This window comes from Crocodylus siamensis, chromosome 4 (assembly GCF_052110815.1).
Source record: "Crocodylus siamensis isolate JL-2025a chromosome 4, ASM5211081v1, whole genome shotgun sequence".
NCBI classification, from domain to species: domain Eukaryota; kingdom Metazoa; phylum Chordata; order Crocodylia; family Crocodylidae; genus Crocodylus; species Crocodylus siamensis.
The window spans coordinates 26,957,058-26,976,503 of NC_143398.1; the positions used below are offsets into that span (position 1 = coordinate 26,957,058).

At 43.7% G+C, this 19,446-nt stretch overlaps 1 protein-coding gene across 1 annotated transcript in view; it reads right to left on the reverse strand.

Moving 5' to 3' along the window:
- LAMB1 (laminin subunit beta 1) overlaps positions 1-19,446 on the reverse strand; it is a 70,665-nt gene that overhangs the window by 27,852 nt on the left and 23,367 nt on the right. The window contains exons 13-23 of the mRNA XM_090042037.1: positions 18,231-18,366; positions 15,413-15,571; positions 14,201-14,328; positions 13,554-13,677; positions 11,893-12,097; positions 10,950-11,093; positions 10,455-10,686; positions 9,026-9,189; positions 8,229-8,453; positions 6,585-6,802; positions 5,635-5,731 (exon numbers count right to left, since the gene is read on the reverse strand). Coding sequence (XP_089898163.1) covers positions 5,635-5,731; positions 6,585-6,802; positions 8,229-8,453; positions 9,026-9,189; positions 10,455-10,686; positions 10,950-11,093; positions 11,893-12,097; positions 13,554-13,677; positions 14,201-14,328; positions 15,413-15,571; positions 18,231-18,366 — 1,832 coding nt within the window. The remainder of the gene's footprint in view (positions 1-5,634; positions 5,732-6,584; positions 6,803-8,228; positions 8,454-9,025; positions 9,190-10,454; positions 10,687-10,949; positions 11,094-11,892; positions 12,098-13,553; positions 13,678-14,200; positions 14,329-15,412; positions 15,572-18,230; positions 18,367-19,446) is intronic.

The following is a 19,446-nucleotide window of genomic DNA, read 5'->3' on the forward strand; positions in this document are numbered from 1 at the left end:
GCCACTCCTATAAACCTGTGGCCAAAGATATTGCACATGTGCCTCCAAAGAGTCAGAGAAAATTTCTTGGGTCCTGGTCTGGAGAACTTCCAGTTTCCTTTAACAAACCTAAAACATCCTCATTTTTGATTTCACAGGATCCTTCTCCAATTACCATACCTCTGTTCTTGTTTACAACAATAGAGATAGCAGCAATTTTATTTTCTATTTATTTTTACCATTTGTTAATTTTTGTATTTTATATTTAAAATTATTTTAAAATGCTGTACCTTACTGTTGGAGTGCACAGTGGCTCCATTATAACAACCCAAGCAGTCCTCAGGAACTCAGACTTTCCTCAGAAATTCCTCTTGCGAGTGAAAAACAGGGCAGTACAAACCTTAGAAGACTCATGCACTGAACCTGCAATTTGGTCATAAGGGTTTGGAAAAACTCCAAGCCCTGAAATAATTGAGAGGTTTGTGCTTCAAGAAACCTGAAATTTTACTGCTATCTGAGCAGGTATTTGTCTACATGTGTACATGCATGTGTGTGCACAGAGTCATGCACACAAAGAGTTTGAATAATAAACTAAACAATGTAGAGTCTTCCACATGGGCTAGGAGTACTATTAACATAAATATTACCACAGGGTAGAATTATAGTGTGGTTCCCATTTAGTGACATTCACCACGGACGGGCACAAGGCCTTAAGACCTCAACCTCTTAACCCTAATTCCCTAGTAAAAGAAATGACAAGCATGCTCTCAGCCCTGCAGCAGCTGTCAGCTCTAGCAGTGGAAATTATGATGGGGAAACCTGTTCTTGAATTTCTGGTTCCCAGCAGAGCAGTGCCAGCCATCTCTGGCTTCAGACCCACAGCTGCAATTCATTTAACTCCCCAAATTCCCAGATGCTCAAGCCTCCTACTTAGCAGTTGAATCCACAACACCATTTTCTTCCCCCATTTCCCAGCTGGTGAGCTCTTCTGGGAAGGGGGTGGAAGTCTGAAATACTCAGGGTTTCACAATGGAGTCACTCCCCCAGATGTAGACTCTTTTTCCTGTACCAGGTGTGTCAAGATCCAATTTCCATGCTGTGTAGTCAATCTGATTTCACTCTTTGTTTGATTATCCTGGTCTTTTGTACAGTACTTCAGGAAATGAACACCTCTGTGTCTTTCTCCAACAGCACTTCCTCCATTTTCAGTGAGTGGTCTCCATTTCACAAACTCTCCTCACTATTGATAAACAGGGACCTGGTTTTCTGTTTGGTGTGGAAAAATATGGATTTTCTCCTTTAAAGGAGAAAAATGAAGGGGAAAAGCAGGTTTCCCCTTGCAGGCTGGCAGAGCTCTGGCCTGCAAGGGGCTGTGAGGAGTGGGAGGAAGGCGATCACAGCAGGGGGCACCACGTACATGTGTGCATGCACGCATGCATGTGGCAGCCAGGTGGTGTGGTGGAAAGCAGTTTCCACAGCTCCCTGCAGGTAAGTCTATGGGGGGACACAGATGAGACGTGGGGGAGCAGGGGGAGATAGACAAGGCAGGAGGCTGGAGGGGTGGGCAGACTGAGGTGGTAGTGGCAGCTACGGTGAGGGAAGAAGTGGGGCAGGGTTGGCAGCTGGGGCTGGGTGCGCTGCCCAGCTGAAGTGGTGTGCAGGGCCCTGGCTGGTTCAGGAATGCGTGGCCATGGGGCCCATTTGAGAAGTGGGATGACCCATGGGTAGCTTGTCCCTGGAGAGAAGGAGTGGGTCCCCGCTGCTGCGTGTACTCCTGGGGAGGGGTTGGGAGCCAGGGGTAACGTGTTAGATGGGGAATGGGGGGAGAATGTGGCCCCCCAGTTTTGTGTCCACAGTGGGGTGTAGAGCTGTAGCCTGGCTGGATTGGCAGGGGCAGGAGCAGGAACTGCCTCCATGGCCCAGCAGGTGAGACCCAGCACAGGAGGGCAGAGCAGGGCAATGAAACTTGTTGCTACTACCACTGGGACCCCCGCACCAGCAGTGCTATCAACAGCACAAGGAGTAACAGACTGGGTGGGAGAGGGGTGGGTTGCATTGCCCTTACCTCCTCCTGCCGCCAGCTGCTTGCATGCCAAGCTGTGGCTCTACCTCACCACAATGGTCCAGTTACCACCACCACACCCCTCGGGCTGCCTGCGCTGCCCCCCCAGCACCACCTCCCATGTGGGGTAGAGGCATGGCTTGAAGGGAGTAGCAGCTGGGCCATGGCAGTGAGGTAGAGCTGCACGAGCACCTAGAGGAGGTGATGGCAGTGTGCTCCCCCTCTCCCCTGCTACTCCTCGCACTGCTGGTGACATGGGGGGTGGTGCCAGTGGAGGCAATGAGTTTTGCTGCCCCACTGATGATCTGCTCAGGTCCCTTGCAACCCTACAAACTATGAAACTCTGCCCTCATGCACCAGGTTCTACCTGCCTGTTGGGCTGCAGGGGCGGTTCCTGCCCGTGCCGGTCCGCCCAGGCTGCAGCCCAATGCCTGCTGTGGGTGCACAAATCTGGGAGGGCACTTGCCCCCCTGACACATCACCTATGGTTGGGTACCCACATACATATTCCCCGTGCTCCATACACATACTCCTATTACCCACACACTGGGGGAGGGCTAGGGGCAGCAGGTCAGGAGTGAGGGGCACCAGCAGGACTAGGGGTCGGGAGTGAGGGGCACTAGTGGGACTGGGGGTGCTATGGCTTGGGAGTGAGGGGCAATTGCATATCAGGGCTGCTCAGCATCACAAAGTAGGGGTGGAGGGGACAGCTGCAGCTGGACCTGTGTCTTGGTGAGCAAAGGGGACAGGGGGAGCTCTGATTTTCTATGATTAAGCAAACTAAAATCAAATGCCAAAATATATAGGTATTTAGAATTTATGCTTTATTATAATGATTGAGGCACTGGTAGGCTTCCAAACTTTCTAAATTGTAAATATATCAATAAAACATTGTGTTCAACTGATACACACAACCACATATATCTTCATATCCCTGTATCTACCTATCTACAGTAAAAGCTCCGGTAACCAGCACCTTACAAGCCGGCATACTCTATTAACCAGCATGCTGGCTTATAAGGTAAAGTGAAACTGGAAAAGTCCACTGTGGCACTTCTGGTTTCTCTGAGCCCCCATGGCCTGGGGCAAAGCAGCCTGCACTGCCCAGCCCCCACAGCCCACGGGCATAACAGGCTGTGCAGGGCCTGTCTCTCTGTCCTGCAGGGCCCTCAGGACCCTGTGGGAGGGGCGGCACTTTTAAAACAGAGAAACCAGGATCCTTGCATAAAGAATCTGCAGTCTGGACAGTCAGATCAGTGTGGGCAATATATTCCTTCCATCACTAGTTTCTCATAAGGGTCTAATCCTGTTTCCACTGGAGTCAGCAATCTCAAAATCTATCACAAAAGCTTCAATATACAATCTGATCAGAGCAGTACTGTAAACAAGGTGAGTTTCCTAGTGTTAGGTAAAAGCCTTTGTCACCAGCTGCTCGAAGATCCTATTTCAGAGGTAACAAGTGTAATGCCCAAGTCTCCACACTAGGTTTGTGGCAAATATGAGGGATGAAACCCATCATATCACAGAACTCATACAGTTCAGGGTTTTGTTACAAAGCTGAGACTCCAATCAGATTTGCATCATATTCCACAATGTGGTGAAGACTGAGGAACCTATATTCATTACAGCAGCTGGCCAATAAAACTGGAAGTGAGACCAAGTCTTTATTCTTTCTACTGCTGCTTCATGGCCTAGGGTGAGGGAAAGATGCTTCCCAGTCAGCTGGACAGAGCAGGTAGTATGCAGTCCACCAAAATAACCCACAGGCAGGCTAGTACTTGAGCCTCCTTACTTCTTAAACTAACACACAGGGTTACTATAGCCGAGTACTCCACAGTTCTTCAGCGCACAGGGCTTGGTTTGGGTCACCTAAAGCAGGTGAAGCATTACCAGATATGCTGCCTCATGACAAGCTGATCTCTATGGCCTGTCACAGATCATGCAAATCAGAAAAATCAAGGATTCTCCTTGAGGAATGAGACCTCCAAGAAAGATCAGATTTTATACCCAAATAAGTCTGATTTGTCAACTACATTAGAAGGCAGGGCAGAGTTACTGGATTTGATAGAGGAGTTTAAGGCTACCTTGTATTCTAAATAATAGTATATTATCATTTTTCATTTTATAGACATTAAAAAGCAGGTTTTTACATGTTCAAAATGAGAGCGCAGAAACTAAAGCAAAAGGTCAGAAACCCTGGCATAGAGCAAAATGTCGCTGATAACATGTGTTGATGGATTCCATCAAAAAGCCTCGATGGAGAAAACAGATATCAGGAGACAATCACTGCCCTGAAGCTTTTGAGACTGAAGATGCAGTCAGCTGCATTTAACTAGAAGAACACATGCAGCTCTGCAGAAAGCAGCTAAAATGCTGGTTTGCTTAGAAAATAAATGTAATACCTGCTCTACCACAGTCTTTAATAGTCTTTCACTGTGAACTCCTGCATACTTGTGACACCCATTATCTTTTTAAACGGTAGACCCCAAGAAATCCACTCACAAAAGATTTATTAAAAGATCTCACAAGTCTGTTCTTGCAGAAAATAGAAATAATTTTCAGCAAACCCTCCTGGCCAACTCTCATATTTAAACAGATCCCAGGCACAAATTTGTTTGGTATGGACAGCATTCCAAGTTTCTTTTCCCTTGTAATGAACAGGCCTGTTTATAATGAAGTGGCATAAAGAACGTAGGATTTAAACAATCTACCTAACTAGGTTTACACTTTGCTGGCTGTAGCATACCATCTAACTTGTTAACTGCACCACTGTCTGCAGAAAATTTTAAACAAAGTGAAAAATCCTTTGCTGAAGATTAAAGGCCTTGGTAACCTTTCTTCAATTGCAAGTGACTTTGCAAAGATAGAAATGGAAAATTCTAAATCCAAAGCATGTTTTACTATATAAAATCAAAACTAAAACCCTAAAAGATTGACTCTTAAACCCCCACGTTGACTCTTAAACCCACAAATTCCATTTCTTAAACAGGCCCTTTTATACTATTTGTTTGTTTGAGCAGAAAGAAAAATTAAAAGGTTACAGAATCGCTGGATTCCAAATTAATAGGTTTATTTCAATAAAAATTACCACTTTTTTTTTTTTAATAAACATCCACAAATCTACTTTGTAACTGACTTAGCAAGAACTCTGTTGTGTTTGCTGATCCTTCCTAAGCCATTATGCCAAACGGACACCAAACATGGACAGGCTTCTTCCTGCCATTACAATGGAGGTATCAAAACAGAGAGGCACTGCCACATATTTTGTAAAACCTTCCTCTCTTGTTCCAAATACCTTAAAGATCTGACAATACTTTTTCTTGGAAAACACCTGCCTGACCACCCATGGACCCAGGAATGTGCAGGGGAGCTGAAATGACTTGAAGTGTTGTTACCTTCTGTGTGCTCAGATAGTAGCAGAACCATTTGGGAGAATAGAGCTCACTATATTCAGCATGATTTACAGAACAATTTTACATAAACTAGCCAGCAAGGTCACAGTAAGGGCTGATGCTAACAATAAGATAAAGTTTTCCAACTAAAAGTGCAGATGGGTAACAAAACACAAGAGGGGCAGGGTGAACAAGACTTACCTTGGCATTCCACATCAGGATCACCCCAGAAGAACTCTTGACACTCACTGCAGGTGCGACCGCCAAACCCAGGCATGCACTGACACTGTCCAGTGAACTATTAAAAGAATACCACAGAAGCCAAAATGAGTGTCTTTTCTGGAAAAGGCTATCACCAAAGGCCTAGAAACCCTTCCCAGTGCTTAGAGTCAGGGTGATCTCTTCAGCAGCTGAGCACACAAACCAAAAGAACCAATTTTCAACAAAATGGTAGGACAAATTCTGAAAGCAAGGTGTGAATTAAAGGGGAGCTTGAGAGGGGCTGAGCCACCCCACCCCCATAAGAAATGAGAGCCTCTCTGTAAGATTTGAAAATCATAATCGGTGTGAGTCTCCGATTGAATTGCTCCTTCGCTTAGGTGGACTTGTTAATCAATGAATTGGTTTAATTTTTTTTTTGCAGACCTTCCCAAGAGTCAAAGTGTAATTTGAACCCTGTCTGAAGATGAATGATACAAAAAATTAAGAAAATATGATGTTTTGTATATGCCTTGGCCAGATTTGAATTGTCTTTCCCACCACAAAATGGGCTCTCTGGCATGTTGCCTAAAATTACAGGGTCAGCACTTCCGAAAACTCAACCTTTGTTGCAACACGGTATGAACTCCAAAAGTGATTTGGAGTAGAAAGAAAATACCTGTAACACATTTAAAATCCTTCTGCTACATTTCCATGGACTGCCATTTTTGATCTAACTCTTTTTCTAGGTCACTCTGGTAAAGTCTGCGTCCCTAACAATTATATGGAATACTGATAACTTTCCAACCTTTTCTTCAAGAAGCAGAAGGTAATCTAGATTTCCAGAGTGATCATACAGCTTTGCTAGGATTACAGCCAATATCTTTTCAGCAGGGTATTTTTCAAATTGGCATCAACAAGGCCAACTTGTTGAGATATGTATTGTCTCTTACCTCATTACATGATGGCCCAAAGGAACGAGCGATATCACAATCACAGAGTTCACAGCCGGTTCCGCTAGCCAGCTTCCAAGTGTTCAATGCACAACGATCACAGTTCTGCCCAATTACATTGGGAAGGCAATGGCACTGACCCGTTGTTCTCTCACACTTACAGTCCTCCGAGGTGCTACAATGCTCTTGCACTGTGCCCAAGTAATTACAGACACACTCTGCAATGGAAGAGCAGGAAGCATGAACACCTAGGACAAGCTGGAGCAACCAAATGTTAACTTGAATTCAAACTGAGTCGTCTGTCACTGGTGAGTTTTTAAAGCAGGAGGTAGATTTCAGGGAACAAAGCCATCCAATTCAAATGGGGAAAGTAACACTGACATCCCTACTGGCATTTCTGGACATTTTAAAATTGAATTGGAAAAAAAAAACCAGGGGCACTTTGGAATGGAAGAGTTACTTAGTTACGTTTCAAATATGTCCAGGTCCTGCAGTGCTGAGTGCACGGTGAACACCTGGATGGATATCTGGACAGTCAACTGCCTTCTCATTAAAATGCCTCTATTTATGTTACAGAATTTATGCTGCAAGACACAAGCCAAAAGAGTCCTACGACATCTGTTTCCAAGTGTATTTGAACAACAGTTTAACTAAGCCTACAGAGTGTTTCTGTGAGCTATGCTGCAGCTGATGGGAGCTGAAAATTCTCAACATCTTGCAGGACCAAATCTGCATACAAATGCCCTGGGGTCCCAGGTATACCATTTCTCATTACTTCCATGCAACCATGCTGTCTGAGTGAAAAGATTATTTCCAAGTGGCAGTCCCTCAAGCTCCTCATGGAATCTGAAAGGTAAGTTGATTTTTCTGGCTCACCAAATAACCAAGAGAAATAGAGCAACAAACAGACCATGGAAAAACAGATTCACTCATATTTTGGAAACCAGATAAGAACCCAGCTCCTCCCAAAGTAGTGCTAGTAGAAGTTGGAATTTTTCTTGCCTTTTAATAGAAACAGGCAAGAAGCAGCAACAGCATGGCTTCCCCCTCCTCCCTTCCCCCTCAAGAGTTCACTCACTGGCCCATAACCATTCTTAACTATCATTCCTTGATGCAGCCCTTCACTCCAGCTCCAGGAATCTGCTCCTGCTGTTTTTTAACATGGCAGGAATGTTTGTGTAAACAAAAGCCAAGTCCTCAGGGCTTAAGAAGCAGCAGGAAATGGCCATGCTTGATTCTCTTGATAAGAGGGAAACAAAGAATGCTAACAAGAAGGCAAGAAACCCTTATCCCATAAAAGCCTCATCCTTTCAGGACATGTAAATGGTGGCCAACCCTTCTCTCCTCATTAAATGTAAGGAGCCCTGCCTGCTGAGGAGTCACAGGGAACAGAAGAAAAGTTGCAAACTCACTTGGGGTGAAAGATAATTAAATTTCTGGCACCCGGCTTACTCAGAAATAGACCCAGGTAAATTAAAAATAGCTCACATTACTGTTGCCATCCAATAAAGTGCTGAGCTGTTGTGCAAAGTCAGCACCTCCATAATTTATTCACTGTATGAGGTTCTAGAGCCTAAGGCAGCTAAGTGAACTGTGGCCAGAGGAATGGGAACTTCACAGGTGAGGAACAGGAACTTCACTCACTTCTACAGTCCTGCTGCAGCGCATTGCCATAATAGCCATCTTTACAGAGGTGACAGTTTTCACCCTCTGTATGATACAGGCACTTCAGACAGGTCCCAGACTGCTTGTCACAGGCCTCTGGGTCAGTCACATCGATGTTGTCGTTACAGGGGCACTCCTGGCAGGCTCCACCAATCTCGTTGGGGTTTCCAAAGAAGCCAGAAGCACATGCCTCACATCTGCTTCCTTTTTAAACAAACAACCAGGACAGGAATTATTATTGCAGCTTGTTAACATATAACTTAATAAACAGAAAGACTGATAGGTTGATGACAGATATTAATTGAGTTACTGACATATTCAGAGTAGCAAAACATCATATTTGGCTGGCTTCTTTTAAATTGCCATAGATAGCTCCACTGGTTTTAATGGAGTTGCACCAACACAGGTAGGGAGTCATCATAACTTTTCACTTAAGCTTGAAAGAGGTAAGATATTTTGACCGTGGAAGTTGTTTTCATTTTTAAGGTTCCACCTTAACCTGCAGGTTTGCCGCCTGTTTAGAACTGATTCTTCTAACTGTTTATTATGAGAGAGACACCATCAGTAAAGTAACCTCTCCCCTTTCTTTGACATTGTTTTTCTTATTAATGTTTGTAGATGCTGCTTGGCAGAGGTTGGTCCACAATGTGTGAATAAGAACTGGCACATGCATTAATACTGATACTGACACAACCTGTCCCAAACGTACATACACATTCCCCTCACTGTAATGCCAAATCAACAGGTGCAAGACATTTAATGCCCTTGGTATTTACCTATGTACCCCATGTTACAGACGCACACAACTTGTAGAGTAATAGGATCCTGATAACAGCTGCTGGCAAACTGACGCCCGCTTTCTGGGCCATCTGGGCAAGGACAAGGCCGACAATGATCGCCTGATCCCAGGACAGGATCTCCATAAAAGCCACCAAGGCATCTGCATTAAGTAAAGGCAGATGAGAGACTGTAAGTAAACACTGTATAAAACATTTTTTCTGCAGGAAAATGACACTACATTTGGGTTTTCAAGACTGGAGGAGAGAGGGGCTAAGAAAACAATATCTTTCTAGGTCTGCAAATGCTATTCATAGTTTGAATAATACTACCATAAGCATATTTTGTTTGGCTCACACAAGCATAGAATACGAGAACAAAGCCAAGCCAGACTGCTGCAGCTCAGATGCATCATCTGATATTCACACTTTTAATTCAGGATTTAAAACCTATTCTAGTAGCTTTATTGGAAATATTTCAGTGGGGAAATCCCTTTACTGAGCATGTTCTTCCTCAGCACACCCTCTTGTACTCAGGCAAGGGCAGACAGAGGAGACCACACAGGTACTCAGGAGCTGCTGCCAAAGGATGGGGCTTTCATTGGCTACAATCGGTCACACCAGTCACCAGAGAATTCTGGCCAGTTCTGCATGAGGGCCCCAAGTTTGGCTTTTGTTGTGCAGTACTTTCAGCCATACATATTCCTGCTAAGACTGCTGTATTTAAATTAATATCATTCTTTTCCTTTCATGACTCCAGGCCTTTCTTGGGGAATACAAGTCCTCTGAGTCCTCCTGAACCCAGCTGTCCAGCTAGGTAAACCAAGATCTTTACATTCAGGCCAAACCAAGATATCTATATATGGGCCATCAGCACTTCAAAAACAAATGGCATGTGTTTTCTGAAGGGTTATCGGGGTAGGTAGGGCACCTTGTTACAAATAAAGGTGCCTGATCAAATTGGTTTTTTTCTCTGATCTCAGTGGGTACATCTAAGTGTGCTTTACTGGGGGATAAACTAATCAGCTCTGCAGTAAAGTGTCACTGTCTACACATTGGGCCAATATTAGAGTGCATTAAACTAATTAACTCTGCTGTAAGATAGTACTGCCAGGGACAGTCTCTGACAGCACTATCTTATGGTGAGTAATTTATTGCGCTGAAACATGTGGAAACACTGACCATGGGCAGAAATTGCTCCTGGTTAGCCCAGCCAGCCAGAGGCCTGGTCTGCAGTTTACTCTGGGTCAAACAGCTCTGGAGTTTATTGCTTCACAGTAATTGGACATGTAGATAGTAATCAGTCCCTAGTGGGACGGATTCACCTCAATCATGACTGAGGAGGTCCGTTAATTCTGCATGGGACAGTAGAGTAGATAATTGCTTACATGCAAACTAATATTGGCTACAATATTAATAGAGACAATACCTTTCACAGTTGTGACCTATTGTGTAATCGCGGCAATTCAAGCACTCCCCAGTGTAGGGATCACAGCCATCCGCATGGCCATTACACTGGCAAGACTGACAGCTGGGAAAGCCCCAGTATCCAGGTAAGCACTGATCACACTGACGACCATAAACTCCATGGAAGCAGTGGCACTGGCCAGTCTCAGAGTGACAGAAGGAATGAACAGAGCCTTGAACATGACATTCACAAGCTAAAAGAAAAAGAAAAAAAGCAACAACAAAAACTCTATTACATTTACACAGCCCCAGCCTCAGGAACTGATTCTGCAGCTCTGTCTGGCAAAACTCCCACTTGAGTTTTGTTCAAGCAAGGACAAAACTGTAACAGAATTTAGCACTTAACACAAAACAAATTTTAAACTGAGTACCTTTGCATTAAATGCCAATATTCCCCATTATTCTATGAGCTATTGTCTGACAAGAATGAATGCTCAGGTTTTACAAATTAACACACCTTTGCAGCCATTAGGTCCAAACCCGTAAGTGCCAGGAGCACATCTGTCACATTTTCTTCCAACAACATTTGGACGGCAATGACATTGTCCTCCATTAGGGTCACACACTGAACTTACTGAGCCTTGAGGGTTGCACTGGCAAGCTGAACAGGAAAAGAAAACAGAATTTGAAGAAGATCATGGCACCCAGTAGATACCTGGTTTACCCGAATCCAACACAACTTCAAATTTAAGACCTCCACCCCTCCATAATTAAGAATTAAATTTAAGACCCCCTCCACCCAATAATTAAGAATTATAAGTTTCTTATAATTTTCCATGTAAAGAATCTAATTATTCAGGGGTCATCTTAAATTAGTCTCTGCACCACTGTATCAGAGAAAGCAGCAGCATAGAGGCAAGCTGCCTGACTCCTGCCCCTTCCCCCAGCCTGGTGCCTAGCCCACTGCCCCCTGGCCTCCCCTACCACTTACCCCACCCCCAACAGCATCTGCCCACCCCATGTATCGTATGGGGTATCTCTGGCTCCAACCTGGGGCACAGAGCTCTGCTTGCTCTAGCCCTGGCCCTAGGCAGGTGGCATCAGTGGTTCTGGCCCCAGCCCTGGCCCACCCGATCACTTGACTCAAGGCACTGGCCCCAGACTTAGACCCACTGCAACTGCTGCTGACTCCAGGCAGCAGCTCCAGCTTCAGTCCCAGCCCAGGGCATGAGTTAGAGCTCTGTGAGGGCTGCACCCAGAGCTGTTACCTGCCCCGGACCGGGACTCAAACCCAAGGTAAGGCCTTTTTGGTGTCCCCCCCAATATTGAATGGGGGAAAAAACCCTCATTTTGGATTCAAGTAAATACAGTAAAATAAATCCAAGTATCACCTTTTGCTCAACACACATACAACTAGAAAATTGTCATTTACTCTGCAAGTCGGTGGAGTTTATACATACTTAATGCTGTCTCATGTAACAATGCAGAGATACTGAAAATAATATTCTTGCAGACATCTGTCATTGGGGTTTTCACCACACTCCTGCTGTTTTCCAGGCATCGATATCTTTGAAAGGTTTCCCAAGCACTGTTAGTGGCTACATCTTCTCCTGAGCCTCCAACCGTGAATATGTCCAGTGATTTGCAGTAAGGCATAAGAACAAGCTGTGAAACAGTATTGCAATGACAAAGTGTTACCATGTATAGTGCCACAGTCCACTTTTGCCCAAACTCAGTATTCTGTCATTTCCTATTACACTGACCTTTAAGGGTCAGAAACAAAAATTCACAAAACAGAATGCTCAGTAACAAGTGGAGACTGAACTTGGAATTAAAACGATAGGCTTGCTTTAATTTTCATGGAGTATTTTTGCTAGGACGACAATTTTATAATTTATGCAAACCCAGTGTTTAGAAAGGCCAAGTTTGATATTTTTGAGGTATAAATATACCTTTTCCCAAAGACTACTCTTACCAGTTCAGGAGACTATTTTCAATCCTATAAAGCACAAAACAGAGCTCTGTTTAGAAAAGAAATAGAGCAGCACACACTCTTAAGTCTAAAAACATCTATAGTGATTTAAAGCTACATGTCCCTGCAAGCTGATGTTGGCGACCGGCATGGACAGCTAGAGCACCTCTGGGTAAAAATTCGTGGGGAATACGGCACAGGGGACACAACGGTGGGAGTCTACTACAGACCTCCCACTCAAAGTCCTGAGCTTGACCAGGAGTTCGCCCGGGAACTGACTGAGGCCGCTTGCTCCAGGACCTTGGTTGTCATGGGTGACTTCAATTACCCGGACATCTCGTGGGAAGATCACTCAGCTAAATCCGAGTGGTCGCAAAGCTTTCTCTCGTGCGTGGATGACCTCTACCTGACTCAAGAAGTCTATGGGCCAATGAGACGTCATTCTCCCCTTGTACTCGGCCTTCGTGAGGCTGCAGCTGGAGTACTGCGTCCAGTTTTGGGCTCCACAATTCAAAAAGGATGTGGAGAAGCTTGAGAGAGTCCAGAGGAGAGCCACGTGCATGATCAGAGGTCAGGAAAACAGATCTTACGATGATAGGCTGAGAGACATGGGACTCTTTAGCCTGGAAAAGCGTAGGCTCAGGGGTGATCTGATGGCCACCTATAAGTTTATCGGGGTGACCACCAGGATCTGGGGGAACGTTTGATCACCAGAGCGCCCCAAGGGATGACTAGGTCGAACGGTCACAAACTCCTGCAAGACCGTTTCAGGCTGGACATAAGGAAGAATTTCTTTACTGTCCAAGCCCCCAAGGGCTGGAACAGTCTGCCAGCGGAGGTGGTTCAAGCACCTACATTGAACACCTTCAAGAGTAAATTGGATGCTTATCTTGCTGGGATCCTATGACCCCAGCTGACTTCCTGCCCTTCAGGCAGGGGCCTGGACTCGATGATCTCTCGAGGTCCCTTCCAGCCCTGATGTCTATGAAATCTATGAAACTGTTAAGCGTATGTCCCATCTCAGCCAATGGTGTATGGAACATCCTCCTATTCCAGTGCCTTCTACAGAAGGATACAACAGAAGAATTTAACTCTCAAAGAATTAAGTACATTTTTCTTTTAAACTTTCTCAGTGTAACTGGCACTTACAGAATCAATGAGAGTATACGGACTTTCCATCTCAGTATCCAGGATGGAATACTGTGGGAGCTCCAGACGAATAGTGTAATTCAGTCCCTGTTCAAAACACACTGGGCGTGGGAGGACTACGTATCTGTATTGGAACAGGATGTATTTCTTAATTCAGATGTTCAGCACAATAAACTTTTTTGGTGGGCTTTGTAAAACATTCCTTCCTGCCCTTTCTTGTCTGCTTTTTCTTAAGATGAATGAACGGTAAGTTTTTAAAGAGATGATTTGGAAACTTGTGTTATCAAAAGCAATCCCTCCTTTCTCTCTCCCTCTCCTCCCTCCCCCCGCTAAAGATCATATAATGAATACTAGAATTGTTTAATTGGAGCTGTGCAAATAAAGACCATTCTGCGTGACAGCTGAGCCAAAAAACCTAAATAGTTTATTTCTGTTCAACCCAAAATTAATTTGTTTCAGGTTTTCTTGTATAAGAAAAGGGGTCTGTTGGCTTGCAGATCAACAAAAATGAAATTATTTATGTCTGGGTCTTTAACCCTTTTCAAATTAAATTTTGGCAATCTTCAAAATGAAAAACCAAAACATTTCATTTCTGGACTTTTCTGCTGTATGAAAAAAACCAAGCACACAGCTATAGTTTTACCAACCTTGAGCCTGGTGATAATGATACCATCTGATTGTCATCATCAGGAACGGTGTTACCACATCGGCTACTAGTTGGAATCTTGCCTGGGCGTGACACAGTGATAACAGCTTTTTCCCATTGGTCTGGTAACTAGAAAGATTGATCAGTGTCACTGAATGATTAGGTTATTACATTTCTCCTGACATAAAAAGGAGTCTGAAAAAGGAAACTAACAAGATGTGTGTGAAACTACAAGATGTGCATGTGACAATAATTACATTTCAGTGTTTTACTGCCATGAAATGAGCTGGCTGCCCTGTGTGTTGCAAATATTTGGTAGTTTTTTTCCTACCTGTGAAGTATCTGCAAACAGAATAGAGTGCTTGTGAACTCTGAGGTGAGAGTTCAATACCTGAAATGTGCAAATAGCTCCAGAAATTACACAGTGGCCATAGAGAGGCATATATTTGAAGAACCCCCAAATACAGAGCACTTCAAATACAGGGTGCTGTGCAAACATATGGCTACCTATCCCCTCCAGCCTCCTCCACAACTTCAAAATGGCCATGAAGGCATACGGCAGCACTGCTCTCAAGCTAGGGGGCTGGAGACAGAATCCCTACATGCCTCTCAGGCTCCAGTTTCCAGAGGACAGCTGAGCACACAGGCAAATACTTATTCCATTTCCCCCCGCCCCCCTCCTTTCACCATCAGAGATGAGTGGGGACAGAGTAGCCCTGTGTGATGCTACACAACTGGTGGAGTGCACAGATGGTTCAGGAAGGGCTTCAAAAATATTCTTCATTTTTAGGGCCATTTTTAAGTGCTGCTTTGGCTGTTTATGTCTGTACTCTCACTATTTGGAGTGCTTTAAAAAGTACTTCTGTCCTTGACCAGCATTACTTCCACATCCTGTGTTTGTTAGTTGACTTGCTGTGTTAAGTCTAAATTATACTGTAAGCTCTCCCAGAAGGAACCTGTCATTATTTCTCCACTTATGTACCATGCACCTCAACTGCACAATCATAATAAATGAACAGTGGTGATTTTGACTGCGATGAAAATGGTCTTAGATGTCTGTACAATTCTTTTGTATTTCTAGATTTATAGCAAAGAAGATTATCAATTTGCCTATGAGCCTATATCATTTCAATTCAGGCATGAATTAAATATAGTTATAGTTTGCCATCACCTATTCAAAGGCAAAAACAACATAGAAAGAATGGCCATTTACCTGTGGCTCATAACGAATCAAAATGTCATACTCCATAGAATATGGAATATTGTCTATGTAGAATTCCAGGAATGCCCCTTCAGGGACTCTTACAAATCCTATTCCAGTCCACGATGGGGTACGATCTTGAGGATATTGGCGTTCAATGATGCTCACTCCCTAAAAAAAGAGGGAAAAGCAATTGCAATATTGATAAACAAATTTAAATCAGTCCCATTCAATGGAGGCAACAGAAATCTATAGTTACAGAAGCTTCAATGACCACGTATAGTAGCAGATTCTCTCTGCACTTACATGTTCTAGGTTCACTAATTTATAAATTGCCTTCTAGAGAACCTAAACTCTTTTAAAAATGAAAACACTATTGTCCTTTGTTTAAAATAGGCCTCTCTCATTACATTAAGATTGACTGAAACTATTGCACAATTCTTCATACGTTTATTCACTGTGATGAGACATTAAATTTATAATTCCATTCTACTTTAAACCACTGATCACAAATGAAACTGAGTTTGTAATAAAACAGACACACAAAGTCACTAAAAAGCTACTGTTCCATTCCATAACAGATTCTTCTTTACTTACAAGTTTTCATGTATTATTTGTACTAGAATTTGCCTCATCACACATCAGACACGTAAACATATACCTAGATGCCCTATCTGAATGCTAATTACTTTTTGAGACCTGTCTAACTAGAATAAGCCAAATTAAACCAAAACAGTAATTAGTGGGACATATCTTAAAAAACTTAAAACAATGGCAGTCCAGGCAGAAGAGGACCATCAAACAGTAGGGTTTCCGGGAACAAATGAGCCAGAAATATATGGTTATTTCCTTTGGTAAGAGATTTCTGTTTTTTATCTGATACCCTTTATACAAGCCCAGTAAGGGATATAGTAACAGGCTATGGAAGTATTTACTTTTCCTGTTTCAAACAGATCTAAGCCCATGCTTATCTGTATATAAATAAAATAACATCCTGCACATTCCTAAGGATACTGTCTCATGAAGAAGAGGCACATTTTAAAGAAATGTCAATAGCAGGTCAGGATGCCCCTTCAAGCTTTCCCACGTGTTTTTTAGAGAGAAATTGCGTGTGTTCCTTAGACTTCAGGCAGCAGGGCATAGTCTTTCAAAAAGGGTCATACAGTACAAGCCTTCCATTGGAGAGAAAGGAGCCTCCAGGACTATTTTGTGAGATGGAGTCAGGTCTAAAATATTACATCAAGATGCAGGTTTTTCAGACTCACTGGCTGGTTTTTCAGACTCACATTCAGACAAGCAGAGGTATGCAGTTAGTGGCACCACAAACCACACGCAGGGAATGTTAAAATGCGCCCTGTACTGCAAATCTGCAGTGCGGTGTCAAAATTTACTACCGGGAAATCCTGGTAGCAAAAAAAGAATGAGGAATAAAGTGGCATGGCACACATGACAGGGGTATGTACTCGCGCACACAGAGGCTTGGTCCTCCAGGGAGATGCTCAGCTGGCTGGCCAGAACACTTCATTTGTGCCCTGGCTCCTTCAGCACACAGGGAGCCAGGAGGAGCTGGGCAAGGGGCAAAGTGGGACAGTTTGTCCCTCGACAGACAGGGGCATGTGCTGACACAGATTTGTTCTGCTACAATTGTTGCCGCTGAAAATCCATGCTCCTGCACATCTGGATGTGGCCACTCCATCTCGTGCTAGTACCCTATATGCAAGTGCAAAACTATTTATGCAATCTCCATGTTTTATAAACATTTTTAAATGTTAGCAAACCAAAATGAAAACAGGGTTGGTTTAAACAGTTTCACAAGAATTTCAACATTCCAAACATCTTCACAAAAATAGGTTCCCTAGGGACAGAACTAGTCAGAAAATGAATGTAAAAGTGTTCCTGAACTTCCCCCTCCACTTAGCGAAGACACTTACATGCTGTAGCCAAGATTTCACGTATTGGCTCAAGTCCTATTCTATACTGACTTGCTTTTTATGGGTCTCCCTGTGTAACCTAACTTAATAAAAAAAGGGCTGGTTCTTCTAAAACTATGAAGTAGCTGCCTTTATTGATTTAGTTAAGAGAAACTTTTATCTGCTTCTTTCAGAGAGACCATGCCTTCTTCTGTATTTTCTTCTTGGAGCTAAGTATATCTGAGATAATTATAGTTAGAATCTAGTCAGCTTAAGACAAAGGTTGCATTCTTGACTAATAGAGTATAGATTCTCCAACAGCAGACCTGCATCTTGGACACAGAGGGCTAAACTAATGGCAACTAATGACACCCTATTTGTCAAACACCTCTTTAGATTGCAAATTGGATCTTTATCAATTAATAACCCACCTCCCCCCTCCCCCCCCCCCCAAAAAAAAAGGTTATAAACCTCCTAAATGAATGGCTGTAGGGCTTCAATGTCCACAAAAGCCATACAATTCTCTTTGGGAATTTTAGTAAAACAAGCAAAAAGGTCAATGACAGCATTCCTGAGAAGTGACACAACCACTCCAGGTGTGTATGGAACAAACAAAATCTCCCTGTCAGGAGGCAGATTTACATATTCATCCATGCAGCAAGAGATCAAGAGATCAAAGAAGTGAATTTAAAAAGAAACATTTCAGAACTATACCAAGGCCTTTTTCCTTTGGGTAACCCACACACTGTTACCAGTTCCAAGCCTGGGAGCTCTGGCTTGAGAGTTCTCAGATGTGGTTTGATTTTGCATTTTCTATATCATCTCTGCAAAATTAAATAGTTAACATACTAACGCTTTTTTAAAGTGAACTAAAAGATCTCCACATTTCTCTTGCTCTGTATGCTGACATTGCAACTTACAGGACCGAAGTTGGCTTCCTCTGCTTCATAGATATAATGGTCTAATGAAATGAAATAATAGCCAGGTTCCACTTCATTGCATTGACGTCCAATCATATGTGGCCTGCACTCGCACTGTCCAGATTCACTTGAGCAGCTGCAATGTAAGAAGACTGAATGTATAGCGTGCATCAAGAGAGAAAATGTGTTACAGATGGAGACAACTATAGGAATAGATTCTAACATACCCATTATATGCTACAAGAGGGACAAAGCCCTTCCAAAGAGCACTTCATCCTCACCAGCATTGCATGATTTGGAAATTAAGTTAAAAGATTGTGGAGAGGACAGTGCCATCCCCATTAGGGTTACCATACATCTGGGTTTTTCCAGATGTGTTCTCTTCTTGGATCCTCCAATCGCTGTCCAGGTGTTTGTTTGTTTTTTAATATGATCAAATGTCCAGGATTTTGGTCAGCTCAGCTTTGAAGTTTTTCCTGGCTTGCCCTAGCAAGGAGCTGCTTGGGGCTGCAGGGGGCTGATTGGAAGCAGGATAACACATGTGGCTGGGATGCAGCTAGGCAGGATGGTGGGAGCAGCCATGCAGCTGGATGAAGGTAAGGGTGTGGGGGGCAGGGGTTGGAGGGCCAGGGATTGGGGACTATCCAGTAGGGCTGTCAAAACAGCACCATTTCATTTCGACTTCTTTTTTGCCGTTTTGATGGCAGTGTTTTGTTTTGAGTTTTAATTTTGAAAGTACTGTTCCATCTGGTTTCATTGAACCTGTTTCACTCTTTTGCCCATAAGCTATAATGGGAAAGCACGAAACTGCCTATAACTTCGTCATTTTTTGGCAGATTCTGGATGTTAGCCCCTTCTAAGGGCACAGAGTCTGCCAAGTTTCAGGAGATAGGTGTAGAGGGTTCTGGGAAACTGCACCCCAGGCTGCTGACAAGCAAAACTCATGTTATGTGTGTGTGTTAAGGCACAGTGGGGTGAAAACAGCAGACATGGTAGCCCTACCGAGGCCATGAAGCCTGCCAGCATTCAAGGAGATAGGTGCAGGGGTTTCCGGGAAACTGCACCTCAGGTTGCTGACAAGCAAAACTTGTGACGTGTGACTGCGTGTGTGTGTTAAGGTGTGCCTTCGCTGGTGCTGGGGCCTCTACGTGGCATGGTAGTTTGCCCCAGTGAGGTCTCCTCCTCCCCTACAGCCTCAGTCCAGTCCACCACTTTA